The following is an 18,416-nucleotide window of genomic DNA, read 5'->3' as shown; positions in this document are numbered from 1 at the left end:
GACCCAAAATTTTTTTTTTTTTTTTTTTTTTTTTTTTTTTTTTTTTTTTTTTTTTTTTTTTTACTTACTGTTAAATTTTTGTGATTCATCCATGCTGATCAATTTGGTTAGCCTTGGTTAATTTTCCTGCTGGATTAGTATTTCTTTATATGGAAATACTACAGTGTGTTTATCCATTCTGTTGGTAGTGGATATTGTCTTTGCAAGTTCTACTGCAGATAAAATGCTGTCAAGCAGCATTGCATGCTACAGAGAAATCTTTTGTGAAAGGAAAAATTAACCAATGCAGCAAATATTATTGTCTTATTTAAAGAAATTGACACAATGACTCCACCCTTCAGCAGCCACCACTCTGATAAGTCAGCAACCATCAGGATCGACACAAGTCCCTCCATCAGCAAAAAGATTATAACTTGCTGAAGGTTCAGATGATCCTTAGCATTTTTTAGCAACAAAATATTTTAAAATTAAGGTATGCACATGATTTTGTTTTTAAAGACATAATGCTATTGCAAACTATGATTTTTTATTTTCTTTCATTCTCTTTCTTTTCTTTTCTTTCTTTTTTGAGGTAGCGTCTCACTTTTGTCACCCAGGCTGGAGTACAGTGACGTGATCCCGGCTCACTGCAGCCTTGACCTCCCAAGCCCCAGGTGATCCTCCTGCCTCAGCCCCCTGAGTAACTGGGACTATAGGTGCACACCACCATGCCCTGCTAATTTTTGTATTTTTAGTTGAGATGGGGTTTTGCTATGTTGTCCAGGCTGGTGTCGAACTCCTGGGCTCAAGCAATTCACCTGCCTTTGCCTCCCAAAGTGCTGGGATTACAGGCATGAGCCTGCAAACTATGATTAATATATTCAAGGAAACAGAGGGAATGTGGACAAAATAGATGAAGGAGAATATTCCCAGAGACTTAGAATTTTTTTTTGAAAGAACCAAATGGACATTCTAGAACTAAAAAATAATATCTGAAGTTAAGATAACAATGGATAGATTTAACAGCAGATTGGATACATCAGTGACCAGGATTAGTGACCTGGAAAGCAGATTAATAGAAAATACCCAAATAGAATCAGAGAGAACCAAGAATCAGCGAAAAAATAATTGATGAGTGTAAAAAATATTGGGCATGGCCAGCATGGTGGCTCCTGTCTATAATCCCAGCATTTCGGAAGGCTGAGGCAGATGGATTGGTCGAGCCCAGGAGTTCGAGAACAGCCAGGGCAACATGGCAAAACTCCATCTGTACAAAAATTACAAAAATTAGCCGGGCATGGTGTTGCACACCTGTAATCCCAGCTACTTGGAAGGTTGAGACAGGGGGATCACTTTAGCCCAGGAGGTTGAGGCTGCAGTGAGCCATGTTTGTGCCACTTCACTCTATCCTGGGCAACAGAGCAAGACCCTATCTCAAAGAGAAATGTTGGACACACTCAAAAAGCCTAGCAGGTCTGTAATTGGAGTCCCAAAGTAGAAGCAAGGAGAGAGAATAGAGCAGAAGCAATATTCATGGAGAGAATGAGAATTTTCTAAAAACTGATGAGTCTACAGATTTAAGAAGCTGAATGAACCTCCAGCCATCATAAATAGACTTAGCTCTTGAAATCAGTCCATTGTTGCTTTGTAAGTAAGACATACATTATATTCTTTTTAGCCACTTACTCGTTTTATAACCTTGAACAAATCACTTGACCTTGTTCAGCCTCAGTTTCACCATCTAAAAAAAATGGGGATTAAAGACTGTGAAAAAGTGCCCTAGAAACTAAGTTTTAAAGAAATAGCAGGGGGTATCACCATTGTTATTCCAGCTTGACTGCCTCTGGGACAGCCTGTTTGGGTGAGCTTAAGAGCCATGTCCTGTACTTTGGCCAGCCTCTTCCCACTGCTTTTCAAGGGGACTTGGGGTGTGGTGACTGACCTAGGGGCATAGGCCTGCAATGAGGTAGCAGCAAGATTTAAAATGAATCCAGTTTCTGAATGGATGTAGTCATTGCTTTGTCCTCCCAGGATTCTGGTAATTGAGAGATGACCAGAGTTGGCTTTCGGGAGTCATGTGATCCATTCTGATCCAACTCCCAGCCACACACCTTCCTTAGGTCTGCCTTGGTTCCACTATATCTGCCCTGCTTGGGGCTGAGCCAGAATCCCACCACCCTCCAAGGTCCCATAACTTTGCCCTACACTTGCCAGTAGTTTAGATCTGCATTTTCCACACCCTGCTCCCCTGCCCCCATCTCTTGATAGTGTCCAGTGACAGCAGGCAGATCTCTTGACTTCTCACGTTGCATTCAGTTTTCCAAATGGAAAACATTTGGTAAAATATCCTAACTCACATGGCCACTGGCATTATGGAAGGGTTATTATAAGGAAAGAAAAAGTCACCTGGACCATAGCACATGGACATCAGTACTTCATAGATGGGGAAAATAAGAGAGGCAGTAATGTTTGTTACCTTCATTGTGTATAAAATGAGAAGCAACATGATATAGAAGTTTATTGGACAAGTTTTGGAGTCAGACAACTGGGTTTTTATCTCTAGAGTCTCCTGCTGGCCAGCTTTAATGTGTTACCTTAAGCAAATTAGTTTAACCTTTCCCAAATCTCGGCTGGGTGCGGTGGCTCATGCCTGTAATCTCAGCACTTTGGGAGGCCGAGGTGGGCGGATCAGCTAAGGTCAGGAGTTTTGAGAACAGCCTGGCCAACATGATGAAGCCCCTCCTCTACTAAAAATACAAAAATTAGCTGGGCGTGGTGGCGGGTGCCTGTAATACCAGCTACTCAGGAGGCTGAGGCAGGAGAATCGCTTGAATTTAGGAGGCAGAGGTTGCAGTGATCCTTGATCATGCCATTGCACTCCAGCCTGGGCGACAGAGCAAAACCATCTCAAAAAAGTCAAACAAACAAAAAAAAACTTTCCCAAATCTCAGTTACTTCTGTGAAATGAAGGAATAGTCATATGCATAGGCTTGTTGTAAGGTTTAAGTGAAACTGATGTAAATCAGGCACTCAATAAGTGTTCAACAAATAATAATTGCTGTTGTTAGTATTCTAAAAATTATTTTACCACCTAAGCCAAGGTTTTCTCTTGAGCCAGTGGCTTATCAGCAAACTCAATAGTCTAATAGATAGATAAACGTAGATATAGCAATAGCAATGATACTTCTACTACTAGTGACAGCTGTCACTTAGTGTCTAGATCCCTTTAGTTAAGGCAAGGGTTTGTATCTGGAAGGTCTGTCCTTTAGCAAAATAGTAGACTCAGGTTCCTACCATGGAAAGCAAGGGCTATGCCATTCAAACTTTTTTCTCTTCTCTGTTTTATCAGTTACAAGGAAAGTGTTCTGAGTTGACCATTGAGAATAAACAACCTTAGTAAGTAAAATTGCTGGTAGGTTCACTCTTTAGAGTATTTACTTATATTCCTCTTATTCTCTGCTCAGATCATCTGATGAGGAAGCAGCCAGTGGTTACTGCCACCCTGCCCTTATGTAGACACCTAGTAATCCTTTATTTCCAAGAGTATTTTTCCTGAGTGTTTCTTAGAGTCTTAGGGCTTCCAATGATTTCTACTTAAGTAAGCCATTGTTGATATTTTATAACCCTTATCAGTTGTTTGATGTCTCTGCCCTCTTCCTGACTACTTGTCATTGAAAGACCAGGAACCTTGACTCATTCATCTTTGTATCTTTGATTGGCAGAGTGTCTGGTGTATAGTAAATGTTCAATAAATGTTTGAATGAATAAATGTACCATGTGCTAGATATTATTTTTTTACCCTTCCACCTCAGATTCATCCTCTACCCTTCTTGACACTGCTCTGGTCCCTGAGGGGCTAACTTGCAGACATCAGTGGGCTCCTACGCCCTCTAGCTTCTAGCTGGGTTTGTCCAATGGCAACTGGAGATCAAAGGGAGAGGCGAGAGTGTTTGCTCCCCCAGTTTCCCACTCCTGTGAGGTAACCATGTGCTGACTGTGTCCCCCAACAGAAGGTAACCTCTCTTTTCAAGGTAGCTTGCTCTACATGACCCCTCCCCCTTCCAGGGTCTATAGCCACTCCATCCCCTTATTCTTTTAGGCCAAGGAGTGGTGACAGCTAGCACCAGGCTGCTGCACCATCCTTACAGTTTCCCTGTATCCCACTCACACCTGTATAATTAGTTTCTTTGTCAATTAACCCTCTACAAATTATCCTAATTGGACTGTACCTGCTCCTGCCTGTTGGGAAGCAGCAGGCCTCAATTGCTTATAGAGATTTTCGATTGTTTGAGTTGGACACTGGGGCTCCAGGTGACTCATAAAGCGACATAGTGCTGTTCTTCAGAGAATGTGGGACATAGCTAGCCATTAAGGGCACTCTGATGCATGGCAGCTTTGGGTAAATAAATAGCAGTTTGGGAAACTATTATTTGCTTAGGAGAGACTTTCTCCCATGGATAACATGTAGGATCTTATTTTAGACTGACTGTTAAGTCTCTGAAGTTGCCCCTTTTCATGGTTGTGTATCTGACTCAGCATAGGTTGTGCCAGGAGAACTTGGGACCATATTTAACAGGGCAGGGGATGCAGACTTGAAGCACTGGCTTTGCCAACAGAAGACTTTCTAAGGAATGACTTTGTCTCATTCAACATTTAAATTTTCACCCTTTGGGCTGTTTTTCTTCAGGTGATCATAAACAGCACAATCACACCGAATATGACCTTCACCAAAACGTCACAGAAGTTTGGGCAGTGGGCCGACAGCAGAGCCAACACGGTGTTTGGTTTGGGGTTTTCCTCTGAACAGCAGCTGACAAAGGTAACATGGTCCTATCCACAGTACAGTAAGTCCCGCATCAGATGCCATTCTCATTCAGTGATTGCCCACCGAGGGATGTGCCCTTGGTGAGCAGGATTCCTTTCTGGTCTTTGGTTTCACTCCTTCTGGCATCACGGGGCTACCAAAACAGGGGCCCTTTTGAAATACCAGGTTCATTGAAGTCATCTGGGGAAGGGAAATTCGTATCTAACAAATGCTGCTTTGGGGCCTGAAGTTGCAGTGTGGCCAGTCCATCCTCCCCTCCAGGTGTCAGCCACTGCTCCCTGTGCCCGGCGGTATCAGCATACAGACTGAGCACTGGCTTGTGTGCCAAAACCAGATCCATTAGGTTTTCAGGACTCTGAGGATTAGATGACCTTCCTGTGTGAGGTCACAGTTATTGGAGGGTTGTTACTATAGGACTTCCAAGGAAGAGACTGTGTTCCTGCTGCCAAGAATGCATCTTGATGAAATAAGCATGTTACCCCTTTTGAAGTAAGGCACACTTTGTCTCTGACAGCTGTCAATGTCAGTGACGCTGTGGTTGGAGCCCTTGGAGAGTAAGGTGATGCATAATGGAAGCTCTTAGCCTGGACTCCCCATGTCCCTTAAAATGCTACACAGTGGTGTGTGTATGTTGCTTTTTTTTCTAGGGAGAGGATTCATAGCTCCAAGTCACTTCTCCAAGGGGCCTGGGACATACTCCTTGGATGGTTAGAAAGGTGTTGAGGAGCAGATCATGGCTGACCACAGCCTTGGAGAACCCCAAGAACTGAGGGAATAAACTGATCGCCTCTAAGAGGCCTCACTCAGCAGTTTAAAGGGGCTGAGAGCCTGTTTTAGAGACTACATTTCCTTTTAGGGTGGTAGAAGAGTCCTTTGTAAGTATTGAGAATATTTTGGTTTAAGGTAAGACTGACTAGTTTACAAATCAAAGAAATTTATTGGAAGAATGTTGGAGTCTCTCAAGGAGTGCAGAGGAGAGTTGCAAATCCAGGAAAGGGCCAGAGCCAGACTTGCTTCCAGCAGCTTGGCTCTAGGAGTTGTTTTTCTCTAGACCCTTGCTGTGAACATCTAACCGACTGGACAAGTGCTGACCCAGCCTCTGCTCTGCCGACACCATGCTCGGCACTGAGGATACAGAGATGTGGCCCTTGTTCCAGGGCTTCACAAATTTCCAGATTCTTGGGGAATTGACAGAGTTGCCTAGAACACATTTGGCTGCTTGGGTTACTTGTGTGTCTTGAAGACAGTTTTCAAAGAGTGGGAAATTAGGGTGAGTCAGGAAGCCCCCCACAGCAGGAGCCTGCTAACTTGTCCCCTTCCTTTGTCCAGTGTGTGTGCATGTATGTGTATACTCACATATGTGTGCACACACACACACTTCCAAGGAGGTCCCTAGCGCACAGATCCAGCCATCAGATACCCAGTCACAAATGAGCTCCCCAGTGGGGATACCCCACAGACTCCTCCTCTGCATCCCAAGGTACTTCCATGAGGACTCTGTTTCGTTAGAAGCCTGAGAAGCCCAAAATGGCCTGGTGGCACTCTGAGCATCCACCCTTGTGCCACCCTCTCACAGAAGCATTCTTTCCTGGGTGGTAAAACCTCCAGATCACCAGGGCCTGGAAACATGGGCAAAAGGCAAAAATCTCAAGGGCAGGTCATTGCAGATAGTTATGGGAGAAATCCTCTCCGTCCACAATCCCTCAGTTCCAGGATTACAGCACACAAGCCCAGGATGTTCAGCAGGCATGAGTGCAGCACAGTTCTGCAAGGCCTGCCACTTCTGGCTGATAAGGTACCTGGGAGGAGCTGAGAATCCTATGGCAACTAGACTCTTGCTTACCTTCATGTGCAGAGAAGTGAGGTCTCTGCAGCCTCACTTGGTTTGAAGCAGTGTCATGTGGGATAGAAAGTATTGGGTAAATCTTTGGCTGGTATGGCTGGCAGAGGCATGGCAGTCCACAGTGTCTATTCTGGTGATAAATCACTCTTCCCCTGGAAGAAGGGGCCCAGTGGAATCAGCCTTCAGCAGGAAGCTGCCTGGTACCTAGAGGTGTGATGCTTGGCGTGGGTCACTATGTTGGCAGTAGGACACTCAGCAGGCCCAGGAGTCAGGGTGGCCATGGAGAGCAGGAGTATGTGTTTTCAAGGCCATTTGGTGCCCTTTCCCCTGGCACCATGGCCAGTGTGTCCTTAAGTCTTTTGAGGAAGTACCAGGCTGCCTGGAGAAAGTGAATGATTGGGTATCCATAGAACAGCCCTTCCTGCCGCCTAGTTTGAAATATTCTCTTTTGCTGTAAAGGTCTCTGAAGAGCATGCATGTGGAATATGAGTATTTTCTGGCTCTGGTTCCATTTGGACCCATTGATATTGCTGTTTCTCAAACCTCTTTGTCACCTTGTTTCTTCCCGATTCCTCCTCATGCAGCTAGGCCCTTAACCATTCCCGCCGAGCTGTCAAATCCAGGCCACCTCTGCTGTGTGTGTGGCACCATGAGATGTTCCAGGGTTTGCCCACAGGGAGGATTTCCCTTTTCCATCGTCTGCCCGCCAACAAGATAGCTGGAGGGAAGTCGTGGCGCTGAGGTGTGTGAGGGAAGCTGTGGAGAGTTTACTGTTGATGGAGTGTCCAGGATTTTCAGGGTGGGTAAGGCTGCTAAGGTCCAGTCTTGGAACGCTTTATTGGTGATGCCAGAGCTCTGGACTTTGTCCTATGGCCTGAGAAGGGTTTTAAGTCCAGAAGGAAAATGATCAGATTTGCATTTTAGGTAGAATTTTTTCTGGCAGCAAGTCAGATTAGATTGTTTTAGTCCAGGGTAGAGCTGATGAAGGGTTAAGAGTTGGAGAAATTTAAAAAAGACCGAGGCACAAATATTGGTAAAACTGGGTGAATGGAAGAGGAAGAAGAGATTCTGGGGTGATGAGGGATGGTGGGTAGTGAGGCTGTTTTCTGAAACGGGGAAGGTGAACAGGAACAGGTGCCGTGAGGAGCAGAGAGAATTTGTTTAAAGCAGAAGCAAATGTGATGGTGACTTGTTGAAAGAATAATTAGCTGGAACCTTTGTCTGAGGGGGGAGTGAGGGTGTGTGCTTTCCCTCCTGAAGTGGTGCTTGGTGAGGAAGGGTGTGTTGGGAACCCCCTCCCCCTCAGCCAAGTGGCCCCTTCCCACAACTGCCTCATATCCAGACAACTAGGCTTGGGAGCTTCTGTCCGAGACGTGGTCCCTGGGAGGCCCGTCCTGGTCATATGCTCCTGATCCCTCCCAGGGCTGGGAGTTCTTCCCTGAAGCCAAGGACGGTTTGAGAGAATCACTTACAGCTGCCTGAAACAATTTCTTCAATCTTTAAAGGAACCCAAGCAGCTAGGTAGAAAGGGGGAAGGTTTCTATGAAAAGAATCGACAGCAGACAGAACTCCAAATGAAAACCAGAACACATTGTCCAAGTTAAATGCTCTGTGCCTCTGTGAACTGAAGAGACCTTGAGCTGTGCTGGCTTCCAAGGATGGCCACCCCTAATTTTTCCCAGACAGAAGAAAATGTCCTATCATTAAGGAGGAGTGCATTGTCCTCCCAAGCCACTCAGCCTCTGGTGCAGTGCTGGAGTTCTGCTCTGTGCCCACAACCTCCATCATCACAAAGACTTGTCAAGGAAGCCTTCAGATAACCCCTTTGTCCAAACGTTTCAACTCAACTTCTTCCCCTGCTCTCTGAAGGAAACGATTAACCACACACTGATAAATTATGAAGTGAGTCTGGCCATCTCAACAAGTGACAGTTAGCTAGCACAGAGGAACTTGGCCTTGAGGGCTCCCAAGGTGTGTGCTGAGGGGACAGCCAGGCTGAGTATTCCCGACTTCCCAGAGCAACCACCCACAGCCCTGTAGGGGAATGGTAATCAAGCACTATAACTAGGCTAGAGAAAGGAACACCAGTGTGGACATTTTCATCTAAGAACACTTTATATATAGTTCCCTCTCTACCCCCCAGAAAGAAAATAGATGCCTTGGTCTTAACTGCTCCATTATAAGGACTATTTCCCAACCACAGTCCAAAAAGTATTATTACAGGGCAATTTTCTGCTCTTTAGATAGGCTGTCCAAAAATAGTAGAAGCTGTGTTTTCTCAGAAGTAAACTGGGACTCGTCTGTCCATCCACTGGAGAGGATATAAAACCCCAGCCTACTGAAGGAAATTGAAAAGGGACTTGCATATTCTGATAAAAGGAAGAGCTTATGAAAGGAGACAGAAGGAGGAACAAATATAAGAATGAGCCAGAGGTTAAAGTTTAGATTCTTTGTGACATTTGACCTCGAGTTGTCACTGTTCTAAATTTGGTTCCATCTTATTCGTTACAGACAGAAGGAAACACATTCTGCCCTTAACGGGGAGCGACCCAGGATGGTGTTGCCAGTGCACTGTGGTTCATCTGGCCAAACCCTGATACATGCATGGCATTTACTTTTGACCCATTTCAGTGATTTCATCTGTAATTCAAATTTGTCCCTGTATAGTCACTTTATTTACTCAGTGTCATTGTAAGAACATTGTTTTATCTCCTTCCTTTCTGGGTCCTGATTTCACAGCTAATTTTTAAAAAGGAGGATATTAATAATTATTTTGACATGTTTTAGGTAGAATGCTTTTGGCTGCGAGTAACAGGTAACCTAATCACAGTGCTTAAATACATGGGGTAATTTCTTCTCATGTGAAGGAGAAGTCCTGAGGCAGATGGTTGCTGGTACAGTGGCTCCATGATGTTGGGTCTGACGGATCTGCATGGGTTTCATTTGTTTCTTTTTTCTTTTATTGGCCTTTCCTTTATGGTGATAAGATGACTTTTCAAGCTCTACCCGTCACACCTGCATTCTTGGCGAGAGGGAGGAGGAAGAGGCTGGTACCACAGCAACCCCCCTGGCAGATTTCTTGGGCCCCATTGTCAATACTGGATCCCTGGCCCATTCCCCTACCCCACCAAAAACCAGGGAAACGGGTTTCCATGATTGGCTTAAACTAGCTTTCATTCTCTAGCACCTAGGAAATTTCCTGCTCCAGAAAAACTTGAGATTCTTTTAAGCTAAGGGAAAAGAAACAGATTTTAAATAAGCAAACAGTAGTGTTTGCCGCAGGTGTTCAATGGCTAAGGCCAAAAAAGCCACAAATGAAATCAAACAGTAATGGTCTCATTTTCTATCATGATAATGATTTTGTTTAAAATTATTACCACAATTTTAATAAGTACCAAAAAATGACCTTAATGAAGATGTGAGAATTTGGCAATACATTTTGGAAACCTTTGTGGTTTCAGTATCCTTTGATCCATGGATTTCATTGACAAGAATTTATTCTAAGGAAACAATTGTAACTGGGTATAAAGATTTCACTACAAAGATTGCAACCTCATTTATAACAGAAAAAAAAGCCCTAACATCCAGTAGTAGGAAATTAGTTAAACTGCGGTGTATCCTTCAGGATAATATGTAGCGATCAAGATGTGTAGTAGAGGCTGGGTGTGGTGGCTCACGCCTGTAATCCTAGCACTTTGGGAGACCGAGGCAGGTGGATCACCTGAGGTCAATAGTTCGAGACCAGCCTGGCCAACATTGTGAAACCCTGTCTCCACTAAAAATACAAAAATTAGCCAGGTGTGGGTGGCAGGCACCTGTAATCCCAGTTACTCAGGAGGCTGCAACAGGATCACTTGAACCCGGGAGGCAGAAGTTGCAGTGAACAAGATCATGCCACTGCACTCCAGCCTGGGCGACAGAGTGAGACTCTGTCTCAAAAAAGAAAAGGTGTAGTAGAAGATCATATAATTGCATGGAAGTATTATTATCGTATTGTTTGTTTCAAAAGAGGCCATAAAATGAGATATATAATCTGTTTTAAAAGAAATGTAGGTAATGAATGCATATATACAGACAAATATATCAGAAGGTTATGTGGTTCTTATCTTGGATGATGGTGTTACAGGCCAGGGGAGCTCATAAACTGGGGCTCCACCTGGGAAGGTTCTTGGCTTTGCCCAGGAGGGAACTGAGGGGTGAGTTGGTGGTAGAAGAAAATAGTTTTATTGAGGTGGCAATGTTACAGCTCTGTGGCTGCTCCTGCAGAGCAGGGCTACCCTGTAGGCAGTGTGTCGAGACTAGCAGCTATGGGGCAGTTCTGTGGTCACATTTTTACCTACTTTTAATTACTTGCAAATTAAGGGGCAGGTTATTCAAACATTTCCAAAAAAAGGGTGGTAACTTCTAGGTCATTGCCAGGGAATGGGTAAACTGTCATGGCTCTGGTGAGCGCATTAGCCAGTCTTTAGTCTGGTCCAGAGTTAAGTCCTGCCTCCTACCTCAATGGGACCGTAGGTCTAAATATATATATATATATATAGCTGGGCACAGTGGCTCATGCCTGTAATCCCAGCACTTTGGGAGGCCAAGACAGGCGAATCACCTGAGGTCAGGAGTTGAGACTAGCCTGGCCAACATGGTGAAGCCCTGTCTCTACTAAAAATACAAAATCAGCCAGGCATGGTGGGGCATGCCTGTAATCTCAGCTACTCAGTAGGAGGCTGAGGCAGGAGAATCACCTGAGCCCGGGAGGTGGAGGTTGCAGTTAGCCGAGATTGTGCCACTGCACTCCAGCCTGGGCGATAGAGCAAGATTCAGTCTCGAAAAGGAAGAAAAAAAAAAAAAAAAAAAAACAAAAAGCTAGTATACTATCTATATATCACATAGTAGTTAGTACCTACTATATGAGTGTAATCATATGATATATAAATAAGTTATATATTGTAACTTATGTAACTTAAAAGTTAAAAAATATGTATTTTTCCAGATCATCTTCCTCCTTCCACCCTCCACCCTCCAATAGGCCTCTGTGTGTGTTGTTCCTCTCTATATGTCCATGTGTTCTCATCATTTAGCTCCTACTTACAAGTGACAAACGGGATCTAATTAACCTAAAGAGATTCTGTACAGCAGAAGAGACTATCAACAGAATAAACAGACAACCTACAGAATGGGAGAACATTTTTGCAAACTATGCATCTGGCAAAGGTCTAATATCCAGCATCTATAAGGAACTTAAATTTACAACAACAACAACAACAAAACAAAACAAAACACATTAAAAAGTGGGCAAAGGACATGAACAGACACTTTTCAAAAGAAGACATACATGCAGCCAACAATCATATGAAAAAAAAATTTTTTCTAAGTTGTATTTTCCAAATTTACAAGCTTTTTTTTTTTTTTTAAGAATAAGGGGAAATATTAGAAAATGCAAGACTTGGAGGGAGGCGATTTTTCACCAAAGGACAATTACTAGGTGGCTCTCATGACTGGCGCTTCTGCTAGTTGGAGGCTTTGAAAGGAAGTTTCTCTCTGTAATTCTCCTAGGACCCACTGGGTTGTTTCCAGTGTTCATATTTGTAGACAATGCTGGAACTAACATCTTGGTATTGAGGGCCTATTTTTCCCCCATATTCCCGATTATTTTTGCAGAATCGTTTCCCAGAAGCGGTATCACTGGGTCAGTAGGCTGTTGTTTCCCTTCTGGTTTAGTTTTTTTTTTTCCTTTTATATTCAAAAGCTTTAAATTGTTATGTAGTGAAGTCTGTCACTTTTGTGGGTTTTTAAGAAATTTCTTCCAAGTTTAGAAAATTATCCACCCACCTCTCAAGCAGAAGCTTGATACATGCTCAGTTCTGTTTGCATCCAGATTTTTTTTCACTAACGAGACATATTTCCAAATAGTTTCTCAGTGGGGCTGCACCAGTACACAACACTACCAGAAATACCTTGCCAGCACAGGGAATCTAATTGTCTTCATGGTTTGCTCATTTCACAGGCAAACAATGGTACCTCATTATTTTGATTTGCATTTCCAACAAGGCTGAATAGTCTTTTCTATAAGTAGTTATTGCATTTTTTATTCCTGGATTTTGCCATTTATCTATTGGGCTTTTCATACTTTTCAATTTGTACAAACTCTTGCCATACTAAAGAAAATAGCCCTTTTTCTGTTGTACTAACCTAGCTATAGATATTTTCCCAAGGCTGTTGTTTTCCTTCTGGTTTAGTTTTTTTTTTTTTCCTTTTATATTCAAAAGCTTTAAATTGTTATGTAGTGAAGTCTGTCACTTTTGTGGGTTTTAAGAAATTTCTTCCAAGTTTAGAAAATTATCCACCCACCTCTCAAGCAGAAGCTTGATACATGCTCAGTTCTGTTTGCATCCAGATTTTTTTTTCTTCAAGAGCATCCTGATTTTTTGAAGTTTTATTTTCTTTTTCTTGCCCCTTTAACTCATCAGTAATTTATCATGCTACAGGTTTGTGGGATTTAAATTCATTTATCTCAGTTTACTAAAGTTATCTCAATTATATGTTGAATAATCTTCCTCATTAATCTCTGATTCCCCCTTAGTCATAAGCTAATTTTTTATATAAAAGGTGAGGCCCATTTCTCATCCGTTTGTTCTGTTCCATCATGCATCTACTAATACCACACCTTTAAAAATGATTATTTATTTAAAATGTATCTGATAGGATATATTAGTCCATTTTCACACTGCTGATAAAGATATACTCAAGACTGGGCAATTTACAAAAGAAAGAGACTTATTGGATTTACAGTTCCACGTGGCTGGGAAGGCCTCACCATCATGGCGGAAGGTGAAAGGCACATCTCACATGGCAGGAGTTGAGAGAAGAGAGCTTATGTGGGGAAACTCATTTTTAAAACCATCAGATCTCCTGAGACTTATTCACTATCATAAGAACAGCACAGGAGAGACCCGCCCTGATGATTCAATTACCTCCCACCAGGTTCTTCCCATGACATATGGGAATTGTGGGAGTTACAATTCAAGATGAGATTTGGGCGGGGACACAGAGCCAAACCATATCTTTCAATTCCCCCCCAAATCTCATGTCATCACATTTCAAAACCAGTCATGCCTTCCCAACAGTCCCCCAACGTCTTAACTCATTTCAGCATTAACTCAGAAGTCCACAGTCCAGTCTCATCTGAGACAAGGCAAGTCCCTTCTGCCTATGAGCCAGTAAAATAAATAACAAGTTACTTCCTAGGTACAATGGGGGTACAGGCATTGGGTAAATACACCTGCTCCAAATGGGAGAAATTGACCAAAACAAAGGGGCTACAAGCCCCATGCAAGTCCAAAATCCATCAGGGCAGTCAAATCTTAAAGTTCCAAAATGGTCTCCTTTGACTCCATGTCTCACATCCAGGTCATGCTGATGAAAGAGGTGAACTCCCACAGTCTTGGGCAGCTCTGCCCCTGTGGCTTTGCAGGGTACAGCCTCTCTCCTGGCTGCTTTCATGGGCTGGCATTGAGTGTTTGTGGCTTTATCCAGACGCATGGTGCAAACTGTTGGTTGATCTACCATTCTGGGGTCTGGAGAACAGTGGCCCTCTTATCACAGCTCCACTAGGCAGTGCCCCAGTGGGGACTCTGGGGGTGGCTTTGACCCCACATTTCCCTTCTGCACTGCCCTAGCAGAGGTTCTCCATGAGAGTCCCGCCCCTGCAGCAAACTTCTGCCTGGACATCCAGACGTTTCCATACATCCTGTGAAATAGGCAGAGGTTAGCAAACCTCAATTCTTGACTTCCGTGCACCTACAGGCCCAACACCACGTGGAAGCTGTCAAGGCTTTGGGCTTGCACCTTTGAAGCCATGGCCCAAGCTGTCCATTGACCCCTCCTAGTCACAGCTGGAGCAGCTGGGACGCAGGTCATCAAGTGTGTAAACTGCACACAGCATGGGAATCCTGCCAAAGCTTGGGGACACAACCAAACCATATCATAGGGCTTATCCTACCTCATTCTATTTTAAGCTTATTGTCTGAAATTTTCTCTTTAATTCTCACCTGTTTGAATGTAAACAAAATCTTTTTGTTAGATAGACTTGGAGCTCCTTTGAAGACAGGACCAAGTCTTTTACATGATTTTTTTTTTTTTTCCTAAAGTGGGCAGGGCTGTGCAAGCCTAGAACTTGTTCATTCACTGAACAAACTTATTTGTACATCCCTGCTTTCTACCAGGTATGGGAGGAGGGTGCAAAGAGGAAAGATGTAGACCCTGCCACAAAGGAGTTCGTGATAATGATGTTTTTCCTTAAGAGGTCCCCAAAAAGAAAAGGTGAGGGAGGCTTTGTTCATCCCTGCTGGACCTCACGTTTTAAGCAACAGGTAATGTGATTTTCCTCTGCCAGCGATGCAATAGTTAAATAGGAAGCCTCCCCAGCAGTGGCTTTATTGACAGGGCCTGCAACACAGGCCAGAACAGAAAGACTGACTTTTTCTGCTTACCATAGGGTGTGGGTGCACCTACATCTATTGTCTAGCAAGGTTTCCTAAAGCAGACCACTGTTGTCGGCATTGTGAAGATACTCAGAGGATAGCCTGCGCTCAGAAATAAATGAGTTCTCAATAAAACCTGCAGAATTGTTGGTAGCCTTGTGACTTGCTAGTTTTGTTTTGTCTGCAGCCATATTTGGCTCTTACTTTGTAATACATACCAGCACTATCACAGGCTGTTCTCTGTTCGAACAATGAATTTGCTAATTAAAATTGGCCACCTTGTCAGTGACAATAAGCTAGTGAGTGATATGATTGTCCCAGGACTTGAAGAATTGTTTTATTATGGAACTATTAAGATATTAATGAAAAGTAGAGGGCATAGTATAATGAACACCCATATACACATGACCTAGATTTAACAGTTGTTAACATTTTATCACATATCTTCATCTCTTTTATTGTTGAAGTACTTTAAACTGTAAGCATCAAGACATTTCATATGTAAATACTTAGTATTCATCTAGAGAAAAATGACATTAAAAGGTTTTGGCTCTTTTCAGTATGGATTGTGAAGTTTTCCATGGATTTCTTTTGTGGTATAGCCAAATTTCATTTGCCATTTTTGTATTAGTTTGTTTTTAATACATCGTCATCAAACTAGGTTCAGTAGCTTAGATATTGGTTCAGATCTGACCTTGCCCAGGGCTGTTTACTGGAATATACATCCTTATATTCATTGAATAGCAAATAAAATTCTTCTGGATTTATACAGAATGTATGGGCCTAAAATTGATGCAAAATAAATAAAGGTGGGTTCTGAATACCAGCCATGAATGAGGTTAATAAAAGCCTTAATAACTATTCTTCATGTTCAGTTTGCAGAGAAATTCCAGGAGGTGAAAGAAGCTGCCAAGATAGCCAAAGACAAGACGCAGGAGAAAATCGAGACCTCAAGTGATCATTCCCAAGTAAGACATTTGTCCATGAAGTAAATCTCAGTGGGGTTGGTGATGGGGACTCTGTGTTCCTTGTCACTTCTGGCCAGAAATAGGGAATTTTGACAGTAGGTCATTTTGAAGGCTTTTTCAATGATTAGCCTGATCACAGTGACATGTTTTTATGAGACTCTTGAATTTTTTAGGATGTGGTACTGTATTTCTGACAGAAAATGGTTGATGAGATTCGAGTTAATGTATATCCTGGCCCCGGAGAGACATTCTGTGGTCATTGTGTTTAAATGCCAGTGGCCAGATAGCATGTCTCCTGGCTGTGCTGGGAGGAGGTGAGTTTCTATGTAGGGTACCTTGTGCCCACAAGAGAGAGACTTGATGTCAGATAGCCCTTGTGTTCATCTCCGGTTTTAACAGAGGTCAGGTGTAAGATGGTATTCCAACAGTTCTGTCTTAACAGAGGAGATCTGGCTTGACCAGGAATTGAATAGTCTGTCTAAAGTGTGATGATTGACTGAAAAGGACCTATTTTAACCTGAAATGAACACACCAGGTTCTCCAGACCCGCTTTCCTGATGTCTAGATTAGTATATGTGGTGGTGGGGAAGTCTTGACCTAGTGACAGGGTTATATGTAGAAAGCCAGGGAAAGGGAGACGTCGGGAGAGAAGACTTAGGGGCAGGAGTAAGTGTGATGTACTAGCAAGGTAGCTGGGAGTCTGCCTGGTGGCAGCTGAGGCGTGCTGTGGGAGGCATGGGGATGTGCTTGGAGAAACTGTGAAGACCTAGAATTCTTCATTAATGGGTAATTTATTATTTATTAGCTATTTGTTTAATTATTCTTGGGTAGTTGGTGGACACTGGAAGTGTTTTGTGATTGTTGATTTGAATATCACCTGAGAGGGTCAGCTTGCTTGCAGATGGTAAGGCAGGCACAGAGGGACTGAGGGCAGAAAGATTGTTCAGGGGACTGTGAAGGAGAGAATGGCTGGGTCAGGAAAGCCCAGGGAGGGGGTCGCAAATGAGGACAGGGTGCAGGAAGAGAACCAGGAGGCCTGGGCATCTTGAGCAGTCAAGATCGATGCTCTAGACTTGACCATCAGCCTCACAGGGGCAGTAGCTGCAGCCTCAGGTGCACAAAGAAGCAGTGGAGAGAGGAGGGCAGATGCTGGAGCCCTAGGAAATAGGCCCAGTTATGAAATGGGAGCCAGCAAAGAAGACAGGAAGGGAGAAATTCCAGCATCGCTGAACCCCAGGAGGGAGTACGCCCAACATATTGGTGCTCAGAGGAGGGAAGAGAATGCCGAGAGGGACCCTGGGTTTGTTAGCGCTGTGGCTGACCCTTGGGACAGGAGATTTGGTGACTCAGGATGTTTCACAAAGGCAGAACCTATGTCTACCTTGAGTTATCTTTCCAATACCTTGTTCTGGCCTCATCATACAAAATATACCCACATGGACCTATGGAAATGCATGTGAATTCAATTGCAGGTAGACAGGAACTTTCCTGAATCTTTCTAAATAATCTAAGATCTAAGTGATATCGTTAATTTTGTATGCTAATTACTTGATTAATCTCTGAGGATCTGTGAAATTCAGCATCTGAAATGGTCCATAATCTAGAAAGTTTCTAATATACTATCTTTTTCAGAATACCACATAGTACAGTGATATCTTTGAGTTTAATATCTGAATTTCTCTATATTTTGTTTTAATATTTGCTCCCTCTCAAAAGTTTGTTTTATTTATTTGAGACAGGGTCTTGCTATGCTTCCCAGTCTGGCCTCGAGCCCCTGGGCTCGAGTAGTCCTCCTGCCTTGACCTCCCAGGTAGCTGGGACTACAGGCATAAGTATTTTAAATCTTAAAAATACATGTATACCTAATAAGATGTTATTTAATGTATATGCATTATTTAGGAATGACTTTTTGTTTCTAAGCTTTAGCTTTATTTACCCTTCCTGATATTTCCCCGGGTATAGAGGTTATTGTATGTATTTTTTTAAGGCTGGGTACAGTAGCTCACACCTGTAATCTCAGCGCTTTGGGAAGCTGAGGCCAGTGGACCTGAGCTCATGAGACCAGCCTGGGCAACATGGTGAAACCCCATCTCTATTTAAAAAAAAAAAAGGAGGCCGGGCGCGGTGGCTCAAGCCTGTAATCCCAGCACTTTGGGAGGCCGAGACGGGCGGATCACGAGGTCAGGAGATCGAGACCATCCTGACTAACACAGTGAAACCCCGTCTCTACTAAAAAAAATACAAAAATCTAGCCGGGCGAGGTGGCAGGCGCCTGTAGTCCCAGCTACTCGGGAGGCTGAGGCAGGAGAATGGCGTAAACCCGG

General features: G+C 43.4%; 1 protein-coding gene across 3 annotated transcripts in view; it reads left to right on the top strand.

Annotated features, from left to right (window-relative positions):
- The window catches only part of HOMER2 (homer scaffold protein 2), a 147,299-nt gene that overhangs the window by 110,145 nt on the left and 18,738 nt on the right, over positions 1–18,416 (top strand). For all 3 annotated transcript variants that reach the window (XM_017894871.1, XM_017894869.1, XM_017894870.1), the window contains exons 3-4: positions 4,667–4,798; positions 16,000–16,092. In XM_017894871.1, the coding sequence (XP_017750360.1) occupies positions 4,667–4,798; positions 16,000–16,092 (225 nt within the window). The remainder of the gene's footprint in view (positions 1–4,666; positions 4,799–15,999; positions 16,093–18,416) is intronic.

Source organism: Rhinopithecus bieti, unplaced genomic scaffold (assembly GCF_001698545.2).
Source record: "Rhinopithecus bieti isolate Rb0 unplaced genomic scaffold, ASM169854v2 scaffold_26298, whole genome shotgun sequence".
Taxonomy (NCBI): domain Eukaryota; kingdom Metazoa; phylum Chordata; class Mammalia; order Primates; family Cercopithecidae; genus Rhinopithecus; species Rhinopithecus bieti.
This window is presented reverse-complemented; position numbering and strand designations above follow the sequence as displayed.